This window comes from Tenrec ecaudatus, chromosome 6 (assembly GCF_050624435.1).
Source record: "Tenrec ecaudatus isolate mTenEca1 chromosome 6, mTenEca1.hap1, whole genome shotgun sequence".
Lineage (NCBI taxonomy): Eukaryota > Metazoa > Chordata > Mammalia > Afrosoricida > Tenrecidae > Tenrec > Tenrec ecaudatus.
Window position 1 is genome coordinate 47,986,854 of NC_134535.1, and position 22,168 is coordinate 48,009,021.

Consider the following 22,168-nt stretch of genomic DNA (forward strand, 5'->3'; position numbering starts at 1 on the left):
CCCTGTGGCCAGAAAAACTAGATGGTCCCTGGTCGTCACTCCTAACTAACCTGAAAGGAATCACATCAGAAGGTCCTGGATAGAGTGGGAGAAACACATGTGTAAAACATAAAATCATTTTAAAAATACCCAGCTTCCTGATTGGATAGAGACTAGTGAAACCCCTAGACTATGGCCATGTAGGTCTTGAATTACACTCACCCAAAAGCTCAAGTTGAGATAAACAATAGAGAGTCAATAAGAGGATCAATAACACTAGGATATTATGCATACTTTAGAACAATCAAACTTTTGAGATCAATTGGGTTGTATTTACCCAAAAGCAAAGTTCATCAGGGTTAAGAATAAATAAAGAATGGAAATAGGAAAGACAAGGAGGAAATAGGCGTAGTGATGTTACATTGTGAAGATTGCAGTTAATTACATGAAATAAAATATGTATTATTGAATTTTAAAAAGATCTGTAAACCTTCACTCAATTGAAAAATTTAAAAGCTAAAAGAAAAGAATACACATCTTTAAAAAAATGACAGCAGTTCTTTGTTCATTTTTCACACTGATAATATGACCTGCAATTTGACACATAGTTTGCTGGAATTTTGGCAAGTAATGAACAATTCCCTCTTACAGGAAAACAGAATCACTGACATTAAGGTGCTAGGAACTGACAGGCAATGAAGTTTGTGCTAATTAAATCTATCCTGAGCACACAGGGATTTCTCATGATGTTCTTCCTAATGTGACTCAAATTGTTTTATAGAATAAACCAGATGAGTGAGCAGGGTTATACCGTGAAAGAGAGCATCACTTACTTGCGTGCACAGACTGTGGAGAAGGATGTGTGCATGGAAGTGAGGCTGCTGCTTTACAGACCATTTGTTCCTGTAAAATACTCCTTAAAGGCTGAGGAAGGTCAATGTATTGACAGCTTTAGAGCGATGAGGGAATCCCAATAACTTAGTAAAGAAGGGGGTGGGCGCCATTTAGATGATTTGTTATTATAGTTTGTGTTCATAAACTAAGAAGTCGCATTCTACCTTCCTTCTTATCTAATCCTGCTTGTCACGGTAAAGTCAATTCCATGCTGGATGAAAGTGGAAACTGTGCACTGGTACACTCTTCTTATATCCCCCTGCTTGCTCCTATCCCAGGCACAACCCAGATCACACTTGCAGGATGATTGGGCTTTTAGTTTCATTTCTCTGCTACAGAAACAAATTGTCGCTGTTGTTGTTATTTTTAGGGGCCATTGACTCAGTTCCAACCCATAACAACCCTATGCACAACAGAACAAAACACTGCCCAGTCCTGCACCATCCTTGCAATCCAATACAGTGGAATTTTTCAATTTAAAGAAAGTCTACATTAATTATCTGTATCTTGTTAACAATTAACACAAAACATAGTTATACGCCGCTAACATTATTAACCCACAGTTTCTGTGTGCCAGGAATCGGGCCAGGCAGAGCGATGGCTTTCTCTCGGGGCCTCTCTGAGCACTGAACTGAATCTTCCCTGGGGCTGCAGTCCTCCCAAGGGTCCATTTTGGCAGCATCCACTGCTCATGTGGTGCTAGTGCAAATTCACTTACTCCGCAGCCACTCGCCAGAAACATCAGGGCCCCATTGAAATTCAACTCTCAGTGTGGCACCTTGCTTTCTTCTGAGTAAGATCTTAAAGGGCTGAGAGCAGGGGAGAGGACAAGTACAGTCGACTCCCAAGATTGGGACGGGACAGCCCACTACTTTGTAATTTTCCACTTTACACTCTTTACAAATGAGACAATAGGTCCAGCCTAAACTCAAAGACAGAGGCGCACACAAGGGTGTGCATACTAGGGGTAGAGATCATTGTAGGGGAGCATTTTCGAAACTCCCTCACACAATATCTTATAAATAACCAAGCTTACTTCCTTCTCTTTTAAAATGGAAACAAAAATGAGACTGGGGTTTACAGATATTTTATGACACCAATGAAAGGGATGAATTAAAATTCAACAATCCACCCCATTAAGTCAATTCCAATTCATAGAAGACCTATAGGACAGTAGAACTGATCCTTGATATTTCCAAGCCTGTAACCCCTTCCAGGAGCAGATAATCTGGGAAGAGGCTGGTGAGTTCCAACCACTAAGTTGATGGTGCTAATGTGCCACCTGGACTCCCGGATGAGAACCCCGGCGTTCTGACTGCTGGCATTGCATTTCACTCCCTTCAGAGTTGTCCTTCTTTCTCTCATTCTCACCCTCTTGTTCATTCTTATGTTCGTCTCCTCTGCTCAATGTGGTCATTCCAGGAAATAGAAAACAAACACCAGCATGTTGGACATTTAAAACCCAAGAATTAAACTCCTCGCTTTCAAACCGCTTGCATGCTCCTTACAGGTAAAGAAGAAGGGAACCTCTTCCTTCGTTAGGTGCTTGCATTTCACAGGCCGCTGCATAATGAACACAAGTTCCCATTCACCCAGTGTCACACTCACTCCCTGCCCTGCTGATCAGAGCCTCACATATACATGGAAAGAAAATCTGTATTCCTAATTTATAATGCATTCAAACGTTTTAAAATTGTATTCTCATAATTCTTCAGTCCATTTTGAGGTCACTTATAAGGTTCCTCTATGGATAGGCTCATATGATACTTCACTGTGTCTCTCTGCACATGGAAGATTTCCATTGGATAAATTGAATCATAGAAGTGGTTCTGTCAGTTCTACTAATCTAGCTCTTCTAGGATTGTACATTAAGTTAATTTCTTTTTATGAAAGCTGCAGTGTATCATTACAGGATGGACAGATGCTTGGATTCATGAGTGAAGAGGTGGATGAATTCACTTGTGTCTTAAAGGGAAAAAAGGATGTCGTTAGGCACCTATGTATGAGTTGATGTCAACTAGATTGCAGTGATTATTCAACTCAATATGTTGGATTCAGAAAGGATCAGATAATGGCCCTCCTTCCTTCTACTATTACCTAAATCACTGGAAAATTATTCACAGTAAAAATATGGTTTCTGTGAGAGAATAGCTTTGTATCTGATTTGTTTTCTCTGACATTGATACAATGTAACTGCTAATAAATAATTGCTAAATAAATGAAAAACATTTAGAACACTCAGGAGTTGGCATTTATTTTTAAATAAAAAGTTGTTGAATGTTTAAGTAACTCACTCATTCATACAAAAAGGGGTTATTTCTATCATCTGTATGCCAGGAACTTGCCCCCATGCTTATAACTTTAGCCTTTTCCATTATATTGACTCGATACTCCAAAATCTATTTTCATAGATAGCACATAAATTTATCCACATACTTATTAAATGATGGAGGTAGGAGAGAAAGGTGGGAAAAGAGTGCTAGCTATGTATACATGCCTTGGCCAAAACCACATGGCTGGAAAGCAGTCGAGCTATCTCTTTCTATGAAAAAAATTCCAATATTAAGAATTCCAAAGGACATTTATGAAGTACAAATCCCTCACGCAGCTTTGATCGAGTTCTTTACCAAGTGCAAGTGGCGGTTATTCTTTAGGGCCTTAGACACAAGGGGTTTAAATACTGTGCTTTTACTTTTATCCCTCGAGATATAATGTGGTTGTTAAAATAGACTGGCGTCAGATGCCTGGAATAAAGTCTTGGTTACACGATTTCCTGAGTGATAATTCAAAACAACTTTCTTAGTGTATTGGTTCATCTATTTCCTCTGATTGAACTAATAATGGCAGTTACTCGGGTTATGGGCATTGGATGTGGTCACGCATACAAGATAGTTCAAATGAGTTCTTGACTCTGATAGACACTAAAATGTCACATCGTAATCAACTGCATGTTTCGCCCCTCACAGCTCTGGTTAGGAATGCCTGCTTGGTACGTGGCCGCCTGCCGGGCCAACGTGAAGAGCGGGGCCATCATGTCTGCTTTATCAGATACGGAGATACAGCGAGAAATCGGAATCAGCAACCCGCTGCATCGCCTGAAGCTCCGACTTGCTATCCAAGAGATGGTTTCCCTGACAAGCCCTTCAGCGCCTCCCACGTCCCGAACAGTGAGTCCCTTTCTGCTTCTGGTCCTCTGGTGGCACCTGGCCATCCGCAGAGAGAAGCCGGGGCCATCCACAGAGGGGCAGAGCACACGTCTCAATGCCAACATGAATGACTTAGAAATTTAACCTAGCTGCTACTTTTAATGGGTTTTTATGCAGTGAGATGTGCTTCCAATCACACTTGAAGGCTGCCTTCTTCATAATGATGCAGTTCTTTAAAATAGAAAACCAGAAGTAAGAATCTGGGGGAAGTTTCTAGCCTCAAGTTTAGTACATCTTTCTCCAACGTTGAAAATCCTTCGTCTCACTCTATTTTTTATGGATGTTGTTGTAAACAACACTAACCAGAAAAAAGTAATTCAGTAGTATCTATGGACGTTAAATGTATACATCAGTATTTTCTGGAGATTCCATGGTTACCTCACTTTTTAAATCTCTCTCCATATTATAAAATTACACTGAGGGTTGATGTTCTATAAACACCAAGTGAAATACCTTCCTTCAAATTCAGTTTGCTTTTCATTTGCAAGCTTCCAATCCTCTCCTCAGTGGGTACCAACCATGAGGTCAGCAGTTCAACCCCACTAACCTCTCCAAAGAAGGAAGGAGAGGTAGTCTGCTCCCATAAAGATTTATAGTCACACAACTCCACCCCACCCCCCCACCCCCCCGGATCCTTTCTGCTCCTTCTGATTGCAGTAAACGCTGTGTAGTCGGGCCATATCGGAGATCCTCTTGTTTCCTTTTTGTCAAGAGGCAAGGGGCGGGTAAGCCTCCACGCTCCATCCTCCCTCACTGCTCTGACACCAACTGTTTCTCCCACAGCAATACGTTTCTTTGCTGGTCCCAAAATGCATTGCAATGGCCACACCGAGCTCACAGGCACCATTCATGTTTATGAGGGCTTAATAGGGAGTGAGTAGGTGAGTATTCGTCGACAGTAAGGATACGGTCATTAGTCCACAGCAACACCCCTTCTCTACCAGCACCAGTCTCTGGTCTCAGCCTCTCGGGCAAGTGGTCCTTTGGCCTCTGCCTCAGAGTCCCGTCGTCTTGGCAATGTTTTCCTGCGCTCTCCCATAGTTTCCATGCCATACGCTGGATGTGTCTCCCCTTCTGCATGGCCCTCTGTGAGCGACTGTCCAATTATCTTACAGGGGGGTTAAGGGTTTCCTCTATATCCATTCCCCTTAACATCGATTTGATTGCTAGTTTTAGAACTTCTGATACCTCTTCCTGTTGATACCTCATGATCACACAGGCAAGTGTGCTTCTTCCCTATGGGCTTTTTAGCCCTGTTAGATAGCTGCTTGTTTATCTACAACCTTTCAGACCCCAGGCGCTATATCTTTTAATAGCCAGGCACCATCAGCTTTCTTCACCCATTTTTATGCACCCATTGTTTTTTTAGTGATCCTCTCAGGAAGTTGAGCATCATACTGAGGTAAGATTTAGGTAGAGGTGCAGAATTCAGAGTCTCAAAAATACATAGATTTATATATTTTTCCTCTTGTTTGCTCTTTTCCTTTTTCTTTCCTCCTTATTACCCCACCATTATGTTTCCACATCGTTCAGCTCATATTCATAACATTATATATATATTATGTGTAGTATAACTGGGATATTAATAAAATTAAAAGGTAACTTGGAATATATTGAATAAAAAATGAGCAGGTAATTAGGATGGTTATTGTGGACCAAATTCAGAGTGGATCAAGAATTTCCTGTACAAAATCCAGCTGGTTTATTGCAACACTTAAACAGACTCTGATATTAATATCCTAAATTAAAATCAGATGCAAAAAATGTTTTTGAAAACTATTTTTACAAAAAGAAGCCCGATGCATAGTGAGCTAAGCTTGAATCATTAACCCCAAGCTGAGCAGTTTGAAAGCAGCAGCGGCTTCTGGGGAGAAAGATGAGGCTCTCTAGTCCCTTCTAGAGCTGTGGCCTGAGCCTACAGGAGCCAGTCTACGCTCTGCGAGAGGTCGTCGGTCAGAGTCCACTCATGGTGGTGAGAGAACGTTGCAAAAATAGAGCATTAGAAGTGCTGACCTCAAAAATAGAATAGACTTGTAATTTTTACTTAAAAACTGAATCAATTTTCATAAAAAATAGAATAATTAATTATAATTTTCCCAAACATGCTTGAGAAAAACAAAGGATTTTGAATAAGAGGATGTTTAAAATGAGAGTATATGTAATTCCTTAATTAAGAGGCAGATGTGAAGATCACTTAAGAGAACCTTTCTGATCTAAGTGCTGTTTATACTAAAAGGTTTTCTTTAATATTATTTTCTCAGATGCCAGATTCTAACTATTATGCTTTCCGTCCTTTATACTGAATAAAGACTCAAAAAGGAATTAGCATGGAAAAGATAGCTGAAATACTGTTTATATTATAAAGATGTTCTATTTTTATAAAATTAATATATAATCAATGTAAAATATAGAAAAATAACACTAATTATGTAAATAATTACTATGAACTTTTAATATTTTGATATTTTCCAGATTTCCAAGTATCATAATTAATAAACATTAATTAAAAAACATCAAACTTTATTACTGGTATTATCTTAGGTATTTCATTTGATATATGCTGATGAGAAACCAATATCATTTACCCTCCTTTACCCATATTTGTACATTATTTGCATTTTGGCAATTACTAGAAAGTTAAAATTGCATAATATGTTATGCAAGGATTTACTATTTCTATGAATTATATATGCATATCCTTTTCATTTCTTTATTCATTTTAATTCTAGACTTCTCATTTTAAGGTCAGAAGAATATTTATATTTTTATGACTAGGTAAAATTTTTTGAATCTAAAAAGTTATATAAATTGCCAAATATTATATAAAGGCAGGTGCAAGTTATATAAGGGAAACCTTAAGTTTTGTATGCTGAACACTCTTTGTACCATAATTCAACCCCATCATATGAAAGCATTTAATCTCTTATATATTTAAGCATTATTTAATCTGTAGTAAAATTTACATATACATTTCTGGTAATAAAATGACTGCATAAAAGAAAGATGTGGTCATTTAAGCTCATCACTCATTATTTAATATCATAATGACCTTATAAGTATGTTAGAATGCACACACTGAAGAGACAAGTTTTGGTTTGTCTTTTTTCCATTCAAGAAATGCTACTGCGTTTCTGAGAATGTGTTAATTAACTCAGATTATTCAAGGATTTTTGGAATGTTTTTGTTAATTAATGCATAACTTTGTCTTCTTTAATAATGTAATATGTCTTCTTCATTCACTCAATTTGTCAATGAAATAGCCAAGGCTTTTTTCTTCTTTTTGCCTTTAACTGGGTAAATTTTTTTTTAATCATTTCCTCTTCAGACTTTAAAGTTGTCTTTTCTTGATATTATGTTTCATGATTTACCTTTATCTAGTGTTCCACAATTTTCAACTTAGAGTTCACAAAATATCAAGCTTTCTTTAATTTTTACTTAAAAATATATTTGAATTGCTTACCTAAAAAAAAAAAAGTCAAGTGGAAATAAACTTGGAAAGAAGTACAAAGTATCTTTGGTTGTCATACAATTCCACTAGTGTGAGCAACAGAAGAGGCATCGCTCAGTGTACTGTACAAGAGAAAGACAGCCCAACTCAAACTCGCTGCCGTCCAGGCCATTCTGAATCACAATGATCCTGAGGGGTGGGGGAGGACTGCCCAGGTGGGTTTTCCCAGACTCTTTATAAGAATAGAAAGCCTCGTGTTTTATGGGTGTTTTCAAACTGCTGACTTTGTGATTAGCCAGGCCTTGCTGTTAGCAACCCTATAGATAACGCCAGCTCCAAACTTAAAAATCAGTCAACCAATATAAATACTCACTGCCATCGAGTCAATGCTGACTTATAGCAACCCTATAGGACAGAGTAGAGCTGCCACTGTGAGTTTCTGAGACTGTAAATCCGGCATTCTCCTGCAGAGCAGCTGGGAGTTTTGAACTGACAACCTTCAAACCATATGAGTCCCTAGCCCAATGTATAACCAGTATGCCACCAGTTCTCCTAAGCTACCAAGGGTTAAGTGGAGCTTAATTCAGAGTTGCGACTGATATTTTAATATTATCCAACATCTTTGAGTGCTTATTAGACATATTTTACAATTCTCAGTGTTGTAAATGCATCCGCATTTCAGTCGTATAACACTACAACATAGACACTACAACATATGGATGTTTTACACATAAGGAAAATTTTATGTGTAAAGAGGCTAAATGACTTCTCTAATGTCACACTTTTTTTGTGGTTTGACCTAACAGGTGCTCTTTACAAGTACATTTCTGACAGCATCAAGTTTATGCTTTCTGTACTGCACTTTTTATTTCCTTCTCTCAGATTATTTTATTCGATCCATTTTGATTCTTCCTTTCATTAAAACTAATCTTAGAAGCCTCATTATATAAACAGTCATATTGTAATGAGAAATGTTCCTCTTAAATTAAAGAGAAAAATATACCCAAATCGGAGACGAATGCAAATCTCAGGGTGATGACGTGCTCAGTTTTACCATGAAAGATTGGAGGTGTATGTCCACCCAACATTGCCTCAGAAGAAAAACTTGGAAAGTTAGTTCCAAAAACTCAGTCTTTGAAAACCCAGTGAAACAAAGTTGTACTCCGTCACACAGGGGGTCAGCAGATGGTCAGAGTCAACTTAGTAACAAGGGACGAACATCATTGAGGATAACTTGCGCCCTGGTGGCACAGGAAGGAATGAGCAATACATAGGAAATGAGGCCAGTGTAAGGCTTGGGTTACTGTACTGCAGTGCTCATAAGCTACAATCATCAGTAAAATGGTAGATTTTTATTGAGAAGGGGCTTTCAGTGGTCATTCCCTTCAATGCCTAATCTGTATGTAACTAACTGGATTTCAGTTTAGAAATTGTGCATAACAGAACAGATGTCAATTTTTGATTTATTAGAATTCAAATGAGACTGCATCACCATCACCAAATAGTCTCTGATAGAGAAAGCATTTGTTGACATCCTATTATTCTCTGAAAAATCTGTTTTTATTATTGTTAGTGTCTCTTGAGTCAGTTCCAGCTCAATGGGACCCAGTGTGCAGCAGAACATAATGGCCGTGGTCCCTAGTCATGCCCACAATGCCGTATGCCTGAGCCCATGATTGCAGCCACTGTTTCGGTTCATCTCATTGAGGGCCCTCCACTTATTTACTGACCTTCCACTTGACCAAGCATGACACACTTCTCCAGAGAGGGTCCTTCATGATAGCATGTCCAAAATAGTGGAGAAAAATATTTTGCCATTCTTGCTTCAAGGGACCATCTGACGGTATTTCTTGCAAAACTAATTTGTTTGTTTTTCTGCTAATCCATAGTATATGCAATATTCTTCATCAATACCACAGTTAAATGCATCCATTCCTCTTAAATCTTGATGGTTGCCCAGCTTTTGCATGCATATGAGGTAATTACAAATGCTAATGCATGGGTCACTTCTGATCCTCCAGGTGAGAGCTTTAGGGATTTAGTATTATAAGAGCTCTTTTGCAGCAGATTTGTCCAATGCAACACATTGTTTTGTCTCTTGACTGTTGTGCCCAGGTGCGTTGACTGTAGAGCCAAGTAAAAGGAAATATTTGATGATTTCAAACTTTCCCCATTTACCACAATGTTTACTAGTTCAGTGGTGAAGAGTGTTCTTTCCTTAATGTTGAGTTGCAATCCATAAGAGAGACTGTAATCTTTCATCTTCATCTATAAATTCTTTAATCTTCTTCACTCTCACCAAATAAATGTGTGTCACATGATATCATTGGTTGTTGAATCTTCCTCCAATACTCACACATGATTATTATTCATAGAGTTCAGTTTTTCAGAGATTTGCTAAGCATATGGATTAAACTATTGTTGTTATGGATGCATTGAAAAATTAGGAAATGCATCCTGTGTAGTATCTGAGAGTTTTCAGTGAAACTGAAAAATAAATATTACCAAATAAAAATAACTTGTTTTCCCCTCTTTTTCCTTTATAGGGAATAAAGGAAAACAGCATGTTTGCTGAATTGCAAAAGGAAATAATCATTTGGAAAACGTTCATAATTGATTTTTAGAGAGGTTGAGTTAGTGCGTGGAGCTATGTGTTGACAACTGACTTTCTTTTTCCAAGATGCCAAATCATTATGTGATTGACATGTTGGCTGTAACACTATGAAGTGCATATCAAACCATATTTCCAGCTGAAAAAATAGACAAACAGAGGTTCTTCTACACATCATATTACATTAATTCTTCCTTATTATGGTTCTGTAGCTTTGAAATGCAAATTTTGAGCATGCCTTTTCTTGATTAAATAACAATAGAAATATTTGAAACCTACGCCACGCCACATGAGTTTCATGGCATATGGGTTCTATTTAAGCTTCTTTGAGTTACAAAGCAAGAGGGGGCTATGAGCAAACAAACCAGCAATGTGGTCTCTCTTGTGCATGCTGTAGAGACAAGAGCAGTGTGTTTGATGGGATGCTGGTAACTGACAGTGGCGCTGCCTTTCTTCTTTACCGCTGCTTCCCTCCTGTGGATTCCACGCTTCCCTCTGGCCGCTTCCTCAGCCTTCTGGCAATGTCTGGGTGACCCATGAAGAAATGGAAAATCTTGCAGCTCCAGCAAAAATGGTTAGTCATTTCTGCTCTCTTAAGCTTTCACCAAACAAAACAAAACACTCTCCTGCTTCCATTTGGTTGGAAAACTTGGTTGTGTACCATAGACCAGGTGAGTGGGGTATGTTTAGTGCATCATAGGTAATGGTCTCTAACAGGTCCCATTCATTTCGTTTCACTCTATTTGATATTTCTTTAAGGAAGCAGTGCTAAGTAGTCTAAATATCAAAAGAGTTTATATAAAGCCAAATAATAATCAAGAAATGAAAACCTTAGTAGTGAATTTTGCAACATTTTAAATATTTGATATTATTTACAACTTAACATTGGCATATTCACAGGTAACACATATTATTAACCCAATTAATTTAGAATAATGTATATTCAAGGCTTACCTTTAATAGAATAATCTGGGCTTTTTGTGCTTGACCATATCAATATTTTTTGGCTTGTCTAAAATTAAATTTTTTAAGTCAAATTAATTATAATTAGAGATTTCCAATGTAAAAAACCATGCCTGGTGACTCTGATTATAATTGTTTGATTTATAAAATATGACATATAGTCATTTTTCATACAAAGTAACAAAGTTAACATGCTATTCATTTAATTTTAGAAATATAGATCTAGTTTATTTCTTTCAATAACTGTTATTATAGAAATCTATTTGATTACCACAAAGTTATTTTAAATGGAAACTATTATTTTTTATTTTTTAATTTACTTCCGGTATGCTTTCTCCATTATATATGTGTTGTGAGTTTATTCCTATGTATATAATATAAATTAGAAACTTTTTCTGTAGTTCTTTACACTTGGGGATTTATATACTTTTAAGAACTAGAAAATACTGAAAAGGAGGGGATCAAGTTTCTACACTATCATGAATTTCTCATGACATATGTATGTGTGTTTAAGATAATATGAATGGGAACTTATGTAGTTTTAATAGAATTTCTGAACTAATTTGCATGGATCTGTCTAAAAATCTGTATACTTATTGATTTGTGTATATCATATGAATGCGTGCTTTCTTTAACAAACAATTTTGCTTCTGATATTAAACTTTCACTCTATTCATTTGACATTAATTTATCTTTACCTGCTTTATTAATGATTCCCTGCTGCTAACACAGAAGGAATCTGAGGAAGGAAGCTGGGCGCAGGTAGGAACTCCATGTGCTTTACAGCAATTCACGTCATCTGGTAGGCTAGGAGCGGGTGCAGGGCAACAATCTTCATGTCTTATAAACCTTCACTTAGCCAATGACTAAATCAATATACAGTTAAGTACATTTTATATTTAATGTCCTTTATGGACTTTAAAATGATAATGTTTTACAAAGAACTTAAACGTCCATTTATGTATGACCTTTTCTGAAAGAGTAATTCATTACTTTTTAAATCATAGAAAGTGTTGTGGGACTTAAATTTCTCTAAAACCTGTTTGGGATGTTTAATTAGGAAGTATTTAATTATGTGTGTGATCCTTGACGAGCTAATGGCAACATTTTCAAAATCGGAGCCGGACGGGTTATGTTATTTTTGTGGGTTGCTAATCAGAAGTCGCTCCCATTTATTTAAGAGAAGTGCCGGTATTAAGAACCATCATAGAAGTTTACAAAGAAGCTGTGCATTTTTCAATAGTTCTGCCTTTTGGGTATTTGATATGATAAATGCACATGGACAGAAGTAAATTTATGTGTTCAACGTGGATATAAGCTTTGATTACATAGTGAGTTACATGTTGCTGTGTACAATCACCAGATGCATCTTGGGAGAAAGGTGAGGTTTTCACCTGCCCCAAGGCATGACATTTGAGAAACACACAGGGGCAGTTCCACCCTGTTCCATAGGGCCACCACGCGTCAGAATCAACTCGATGGCAGTGAGGGAGGGAGGTACAATGCCCTAGGTTTAGTAGGATTGTACTGGATTTTGATCTTTGCAAGACTTTCATCAGTCTTTAGAATATGCCACAAAATGAGGGCCACTTACAGTCAAAATTATAGATAAGGAACTCAATAGGAAACTCTAACATTTCTAGAGAGGAAAAATGGTTTGGCAGTGAGGCTTGCATTGGCATTACTTTTAACTGTAAGAATAGTTCAAATTGCTTACGTTTAAAAATAACATCTGCATTAGATTTTTATTATTCCCACCATATTAAAATACAGGTTCTCTTTGCTTGATTTCTAGGGACACTTATTAAATTCTTACTGCATGCTGGAAGTAACAAAAATGTTATTAAACTTCCACATTTTGTCCTGTCTCATTGCTCCTATTTCTCTTCATTTTCTGTCTGACACTAAGGTTTATACTAGATACTTCGACACAGGTTTACACTGTAGGACGGTTTCTATTTGCCACCAAGGTTTCAACTATAGTACTGACAATAATGGCACTGAAAATGGGGACTTTTGAGTCTTAGCTGACAAGTTCAACAAGAACAACAAATGAAATATAAATAAGACAAAAATGAAGTAAATCTATCAGCATAAAAATCTAAAAATTTACACCATGCATTATAACGATAATGTTAATTCCCTGATTATCAAAGTACATGTTTGAATAAGAAGTAATGTAATTGCTTCTGAGAATATGGAATAGGCACAGTAATTTTATACAGGCAACAAACCTTAAAAATCTGCCCAGAATCCTATTTTCTACTAAAGTAAATCAAACACTTCTTGGTGAGATATCATTTCTACCTTGTTCATGAACAAGATATTCATCATATTAATTAGGTAATGTACATCCTAGTAATTAGTAGCATCCTCCAATTACCATTTCATATGATTGGTTAAGAGACTTGACTGCTATAAAACAATTCTAGTGTCCGGTCTTTCTACAGACGCTGGCTTATGGAGATATGAACCACGAGTGGATTGGAAATGAATGGCTTCCCAGTCTGGGGCTACCTCAATACCGAAGTTACTTTATGGAGTGCTTGGTAGATGCAAGGATGTTAGACCATCTGACAAAAAAAGATCTCCGTGTCCATTTAAAGATGGTGGATAGTTTCCACCGGTAGGTGCATTTAAAATAATGATCAGAGTGAAACAAAAATGAAAATATTTTTTACTGAAATGAAAAATCATGCATGTATAGAGATGGTTAGGCAATAGAAAATAGGTTCTATACGAATATCGGAGAACATCTATTTGAAGAATATTTCAGGCACATGAGTGTAGAAGAGCGCTGGTGGGTTAAGCATTAAGTGCTAAGCACAGTTCCAGGCACTCTGCAGGAGAAAGGTGCAATGGTCTGCTCCCCAAGACTCACAGTTCCAGAAACTCCATGAGCAATTAAACCCCATCCTGTAGGTTTGCTGTGAGTGGAAATCAATTCAAAGGGAGTGCGGTTGGTATTTTGGTTTATATGTCGTGTAAAACCACGTGCATAGTGTGTGTCCAAAGAATAATATATGAGGAAGATCCTCCTTAGAGATTATAAATCTGTCCTTGTATTATCTTAAGCATTGTCATGTTTATCATTTTATAGATATATATTTGTTTATACGAGAAAATTTTAAGATTAAAATGAAGCCCACTATAAATGAGCTTATAAATAGATGTAATTTAAGTAAATGAAGCATAGTGAGAATTAGTTATTTTGTGAAGGGTATATTTGTGCTGTTTATTTTCACATCTATGTCTTCATCCTTTTTCTTATTTCCATACCCATCCTGAAAAAATATTCAATGTGCTTTTAGGTACTATGAAGGGTTAGAAGAACAAATTACAGGCTTGTGTCTAGAAGTGTTACTAAATACTAAGTCTAAACAGGCATGTTACAGTACCCTGTTATATCTGCTGTAATTATAACTTGACTACCCTACAACCTAAGAAAACAAAAGTCTATTGAATTGTGATGGTTTGCTTTATACAAAGTGATGAGGTTGATAAATTAATAAGTATCAATGTAGATTATTTCACCATGGGATGCTGTATTTGATTCAGTCCTGGACACATTTAATCAGTGGCTGTGAAGAGAATAATACAGTAATAAAATATATTTATGATGAAATTAGAATAGATAACAGACTATTTATTCCAACGTATTCAGATATTTTGAGTGTTAAAGTTATTAACATCACCAGATAAAAATTTTTTAAAATAATTATAATATCAATATATATTATCAAAATATTAGGTGGATAATCTGTGATATAATAGCAGTTGTGATATAATAGCAGCTATATAAAAATATGAGACTTATAATTGACATAAAGTGCTCTATCTTGGTTAATGACTGGGCAATACATATTTATGTTGTTGGTGAGATCACATGCATTTATTTATGTATATTACATTTCAAGAGATATATAGATAAAATCATTGTTTAGTTATTCATTTCATCATTCAAGAAATGAAAACCCTTTTGCTCAAACACAGCAACAACTACGGATACCCCAGGATCAATAAAGAAGGGGTCACCCTACATCATTCTCAGTTGCCAGCATTGCTCCCATTGTGAGGGAGAGCCCCTCATCACTCCTGTGTAGGACTGTGGGTCTCAACTCGTCTTTATGGATGCATAAGACTGTGTGTAGTAGAATCTACAGGCTATGTGTGTTCAGCTTTCCTCTTCTTTACTAGATCAACTTTAACACTGTGTTATTATTTGAATAGAAATGTATGGTTACAATGAACAAGTTTTGTTCATGTTGGTTTCTTTCAATGATCGTGATATGACAGGGTTCTTGCTTGTTTGATGTTACATTTCATGTTACATTTAGTTCTGACTTAAGTACAACATTCCATTGTGCTTTCAATCCAGTTTTCCCTCTTAACAGATAGTATCATATGAATAAATGTTCTCTTTTAAGCAAAATTCTGTATTTCATATTAGTAAAAATTTGGCCGATATTAACCAAGAGTACCTAGTTTGACCTTAGGTTGTTTGGTATGCTGGATATTACCAATATTATCTAATAGTTAATCCTATTCAATGAAGGTCTCGTCCTCATTAAAACAAGGCCTTAAAAATCCATCCAACCTGAAGGCATGGCCTGGTTTCTCTGCATTATTATATTATGTACATTCCAATAGACATAAGAGATGCTTGGAACCTAGGCATTTTCAGTTTCTGCCGCACTGGTCCTGTCTGCTCTCGAGCCTTTCTTCTCACGGTGTCTCGTACTTCGTCAGGATGCTTGTGCCGTGCCCATCACTGTGGTCCCCAGGCCCTTCTTTTGGCAGCATTTAGCCCTTGATTAATTTTCTTATCCCTAAAATGTCCTGGGTCTTCAGTATTCTATATTGCTATTATATTAATGTTTCTTACACCAAAAAGGAGTCTTGTGTTTCCGTTACATCAACGCTGTCAGTGTATGTGTCCTGGCCTTCCATAGATCCATATGATCATATTTCTCTTAACTTCCTACCTGATTCTCAAAACTATTACCACACATTAAAACTTTACCTGCGAGACTTTGTTCATAACGAGCTCTCTTCTGTAAGGCTCCTCTCACTGCTGCACGATCTTTGAAGGGTCAATTCTCTGTGCTTCCATACGGTCCATTCCATGCACAGTTCGATGTCTGCTGCGGTGTTCCATTTACATCTTGCTTTCTACCTTTGGGGAGCCTTGGAGGCATAGTGACTGACAAGTCAGTCTGTTAACTGCATGGTCTGTAGTTCGAAGGCACCAGCCACTCCACTGGAAAACACGGAGGATTTCTGTGCCAATAACCCTGTACAACTTCGGCTGTCCACAGGGACAGTTCCACCCTGTCCTATTGCGAGGCTGCGAGTTGATAGCAACTTGATGGCAGTGCAGTTGTGTGTTAATACCTAGAGTTGTTGTATATGCAAGTTTTTGTTATTTGCTTCAATATATATATCGTATATACTCGTGTAAAAGCCGCGTTTTTCAGCACATTAAAAAGAAATCATTTATTGGGGGCTCGTACAACTCTTATCACAATCCAGATATACATTCATTGTGTCAAGCTCATTTGTACAGTTGTTGCCCTCATCATTCTCAAATAATTTGCTTTCTACTTGAGCCCTTGGTATTAGCCCCTCATTTTTTCCCATCCTTGCCTCTCCCCCCATGAACCCTTGATAATTTATAAATTATTATTATTTTCTCATGTCTGACACTGTCTGATGTCTCCTTTTACCCACTTTTCTGTTGTCTGTCTCCCAGGGAGGGGGTTATATGTAGATCCTTGTAGTCAGTTCCCCCTTTCCCCCCCACCTTCCCTCTGCCCTCCTGGTATCACCACTCTCACCACTGGCCTTCAGCACATTTTTATGCAGTTTTTGTGTTAAAATTAGGTTCCTCAGCTGATATTTGGGTTGGCTTATACTCGAGTATATACAGCGTGTGTGTGTATTACTAAATTGACATACATATGAGGGGCTTCAAAACATTGGTGGAAACATAGAATTAAAAGATTGTATATGTATGAGAGAGAGAGAATTAGCCCTGGTGGAGTAGTGGGTACATAATGCACTTTTACTGCAAGGTCAGCAGTTCAAAACCACTATGAGCTGAAAACCACCAGCATTTGCTCAGGAGATAGACAGTGCTTAGTACTGCCATAAAGGATTGCAGTCTGAGAAACCCCCAGGGGCAGTTATGCCCTGTGCTATAAGGTCAATATGAGTTGGCATCGATGCAGTGGATTAAGGTCCTGTGAGAGAAAGAGAATGAGAGAGAGAGAGATTGAGATTCTCCTCAACTAAAAAAGAGCACTTCTGTTTCTTATGTCCCTCTCCAACTTAGCCATCTCCTGGTTCTATACTAGAAGTACCACAAAGGTGTGGATTTAGCATGCAGACATGTAGTTTCCTACTGGAAACTCTCTAGAAGTACCAACTCAGTGAAGGCACTCTCCAGGGGAAGTTTACCTGTTCCTCATTTTCTTGGTGACCCCAATGTGGCATCTCTCCTTGTTTGGTGCCCAGTCTGCTTTTTTATATTTCATAAGAAATTGATGTAAGATATGTCTTACATTAATACTGACTCATTCACATAACAAAACAAAACACAAAATCTTCAAATAAAATGTTGAACACAGCTTCTGGAGATACACAGTTCAATTCATAATACTTGCTATCTAAATACTAAACCTATAACCCAGTCAATCTTATCCCAATGATATTCTAGCAAAACACCAAACCCACTCTTGCAGAGTCAACTCCAGCTCATAATGATCCTCTAAGGTTTACAAGATTTTAAAGTCTTACCAAAATAGCATGCCACTTCATTCTCCTGCAAAGTGACTGATGGGTTCTAGTTACTGCCATTTTTTTGGTTAGCAGATGAAAACATTAACCACTGTTGTCTCAAGAACCTCAACTGATGGATAGGGGTTGAAATTTTCTTAAAGAAATATTCCTTTGTCTAAAAATAATGGACAGCAAAAAACACATAGGTGAACAAAATGACCTGTGATTCTTTTCAGGCTGTATTTTTCTTATTCTGAAAATAGTTTTCTAACTTTTACGCTCATGTTGAGACATGTGCTAACAATAATTTCCATTGTGTTACCTTTCCAATATTAAAGGATTTACTTATAATTTATTATCCTATTATCTTAATTACGTATCATGTAGTGGTGACTATGCTTAATCATGGACATGCTTTATCTGAAAGAAACTCAATGCGTGTTCTTCTTCTTTAAAAAATAAATAACAGAACAAGTTTACAATATGGAATTATGTGTTTAAAGAGGTTGAATTATGACAGAAAAGAACTGGAAAGAAGACGGGAAGCAAGTCAACACGAAATAAAAGGTAATGGCTTTTATATCAAATCTCTTTTCTCCGGGATTCTGGGCATTTGCTTTTATTCTATTTGTTTAGTACCTTTAGATTAAAACATAATAAGAAGTATTTTGGTTTTATGATAAATATTTTTCTTTGGGCCTATTTTTGATTTCTTAATTGGGACTGTGTTAGGAAGGTTCTCTAGAGATACAAAACCAGGACACTTATGATTAGATAGACATAGATATAGATGATAGATAAATAGATATATACAACATAAGAAATAAACAGCTAACTAGTCTGCAGAGCAGTACAGATGGCTCAGTTCAGCTCACTTCTGTGAGACAGTTCATACACTGGCACTCCTTCAGCTCACGAGGGCTGCTGGGTGCAAGTCAAAGAAGCAGACAGCCGAGTCTTCTGTAGGGTAATACAGGCAGTCCAACCACAGGTAGCAAACAGTAGGGCAGGGTCACCAACAGTCAGCCAGATGACAGGGTCCAACAGTCCCCAGCTCAAGTGATGTATACACCAGCAGTGTGGCAAAGCAGGTCTTGAAGGAAGCTCAAAATATAGCATCATAATCCACAGGTTGTGTGTCCCACAGATAGTGTAGCTTGCAAGTTCAGGCAGAGAACTAGCTAAGGGAGCCGCACACTGGTCTGATCATCAGAGAGAAAGGTGAAGCTCACCAAGCCATTTATGGCTTTGACATTCAATTAAACTGCAACCTTATTAACCCCACAGGTGTTTATTGTCCAGGTTGGCACAATAATCCAACCTATCACAGGGACTTAATTCTCTGAACCTCTTAATGATGTATTAGGTTTGCACCAAATGTGTCTTGAAGCATATATTTTGTCAACAATTTAATATTTTCAGTAAGACTCAAAGAAACGGTTTATTGTTTTATGGCAACGTCTCTTTCAGTGATTTGGGTCATTGTCCAGAAACTTTATTTTTAAACATATAATTTTATAATTAGAATAGAGTATCAGAAGTAACATGGAAATTTTCCCCATCCATAAACAAGACCACTTTATTATTTCAGATGGAAATTACTTTAGGAACTTCTCTAATTCTATAACTATGTATACAAAAATGTTTAACTTAAATGATGAAAAATGTCAAGCTGTACACATTACAGATTTAATATTTAAAGTAATTTATTTTATTTAACAATGAACCCCTTAAATGTTTAGGAGTATTTTTGTGTACAGGAGAAAGGATGATTTTTTTTAAAGAAGCACATTAGAGCCTGTACTTACTTGAAAGTATCTTGTTCTTATTCTTGTTGATGTTAATAGAAATGGTACAAGGTTGGATATAAGCATCTTCAACCTATGTTTGATAAATATAGCCACTTATATTATTTAAGAAAAAAAGAAGTTCATTAAGGAAAATATAACCAGACTATTCAAGGAAAATTTCTATGTAAGCTATGTGAAAAAATAAAGTATTCTTCTGTTAAATTTCTCTATTTCCCATTTCCATGAGTTGGCATGTAGAAACTAATCGAACTCAATAGGTGTTGGAACATAAAAAGTATTAAGGATAAGCCTATTTGTTTTTAAATTTCCTGCCTCTGGGCTTACTTGAGATATGGAAAAAAGTTTATGTTGCTTCTTACCCCCACCAATATTAAAGTTTAGTACTATTTTATTTTGTAAGATCCTCTCTATTAGACTTCTGTAATTTTCACATGTGATAAAGAACATAGCAGATACTTTCACCTTTAGTAGTTCTTGGCCAGTAACATTCGTTCTGTTAGAATGAACTTGAATACATGTGACAATGATCAGTCAAACATATTTTCTATCTGTGGTTCATCAGAGAATAGGCAGACGCGTAATGGATTTCTCCTAACACTTCATTTTCTTCTATACTTAGGTGCAAGAAAGCATTTTTCCTATTAGAAAAATCAAGCGTATGTTCACTTTATGTAGGGATCCCAGGAAATTGTCGGTGGTTTTCAATGCATGGTTGTTCAATAGAGATGAAATATGGGAATTAATGGGCCAAAGATAGAAGCCAGAGGGGCGCCTGTGCTTGACCTAACACTGGATGTTTTAATACACAAAGAGAGCTTGCTGTGCGACGGCACTAGTTAGGTTGCGTTGTGAAACATTTATCTTCTTTAGATTTACTTTGCTTTATCTCATCACTGAAATGCTTGCTGTGGAGAGGTCTAAAGTGGAGCAATCAGCCCCTTGGCCCAACTCCAAATGCTATTTTAGTATTTGGCAACCCTTGGCTCGTGTGCCCCTAAGGGAAAGCTGCCATAATGTTACGACATTTATATATAAATACAAACAGTTCCTTATGAGAAGATGCCATGAGTGGTGTCATAAATAGTTCTTATTTCGTATAATGGACCTGATGACATTGACAAGAATATCTATTGACTGTGACTAAGGGTTTCTGTCATTTCTGAAGTGTCAATTATCTTTGACCTTGATAAAGCATGTTATGAAGTCAGGAGGTCATATGAACATCAAAAATGAAGTGACATTGAATTTGTTTGGAGTGAACAGTAGAGACTGCTTTTCAGCCATTTGTCACTTCGGTCGAAAAGATCCCTACAATGCCTTGCTGTCGGCACAAAGATGTTGCTTGGAAATATGCATTTATACAGTGGAATCTGGTCTACAAAACAGAATAAGGATATGTTTGCTGTTGTTTAGAAAGAAACGCTTGAGTATTGGATTTATTAATTTTCTTTCAATAAATGGAATATTTTCTATTTTTGATCACTCTTGTCTATAGATATAGCAAAAGAACTTGAGGGGATATCTATTTTCAGAAATCTGACTACTGCCATGCATTTGTTTATCGCTTCAGGAACACAGCTCTAGGAAAGATCAAATGTTCCCATTTACAATTCTGTCTAACAAAACAACAAGCGCAAGAATGAAAGTGGACATTTTCGTTTGCTCTTTAGGCAGCATATCTTTCCATTGGCTTCAAAAAGCGTTGTACGTGGTAAAGCACAAGGCAGTGCTCTGTGAGACAAATCCCTGCCCAGCATTGCAAAGGGAGGGGTCCTGGCACTAGGCGCGCCCACACTTCTTCTTGTGCCGGCAGTCTTCTAGAGCCAGGATACACCCCACAAATGAAAGGGCTCAGGGCCGAACCTCTGCTGCCGGCTTACAGCTCGGGAGTCCTCGTGACGCGCTCACGTTGGGCTTGCCGACTGGAAGCTTGGATTTTCCCACTTTCCCTACAGGATGGAGCCACAGCTTGGGGAATTGCTATCCTTCATATTTGACCTACTGACTACAAATTTAGGGATTACTTAACCCCCCTCCCTCAGGATCCCAGCTCCCAGCTCCAGGGTCCTGGCTGATCTTTATTGTTGACTCTCACGACTTACTTTTATTGGAAATTTTTCTAAAAGCACTCAGAATTCAGAGAGAGTGCCATATTTATGGTTACAGTTTTAGTCCAGTAAAAAGCACACCTGTAGCAGGACTTCACCAGTCACAGTAGATTGAATCAGTCCGCCTTGCTTGATCAACGGATTCTGCAAAGTAGTCTTTCTGGCCTGCCCAGCCCTCACCTGTGCTCCCTAATTAGCGACAGCTCTCAGGTACCTTGTGGAGGCCTCCCCATGACCAGCAGACCTGTTATTCAAATAATTGCAAGAGCCAGAATATTTCTCAGGGACCGATGGCGAAATTCTTTGAGCAGAGTTTATTTCATGGTACAGGACTGATACATTTCTAACCGACCTGACGCATGATGGAA

At 37.4% G+C, this 22,168-nt stretch overlaps 1 protein-coding gene across 7 annotated transcripts in view; it reads left to right on the top strand.

Moving 5' to 3' along the window:
• Nucleotides 1–22,168, top strand: part of PPFIA2 (PPFI scaffold protein A2) — a 490,478-nt gene that overhangs the window by 451,869 nt on the left and 16,441 nt on the right. For 3 of the 7 annotated variants that reach the window (XM_075552747.1, XM_075552748.1, XM_075552744.1), the window contains exons 22-26: nt 3,840–4,040; nt 10,650–10,712; nt 11,834–11,863; nt 13,534–13,727; nt 18,351–18,448. In XM_075552747.1, coding sequence (XP_075408862.1) covers nt 3,840–4,040; nt 10,650–10,712; nt 11,834–11,863; nt 13,534–13,727; nt 18,351–18,448 — 586 coding nt within the window. The remainder of the gene's footprint in view (nt 1–3,839; nt 4,041–10,649; nt 10,713–11,833; nt 11,864–13,533; nt 13,728–18,350; nt 18,449–22,168) is intronic. The other 4 variants (XM_075552745.1, XM_075552750.1, XM_075552746.1 and 1 more) reach the window with 3 other exon arrangements.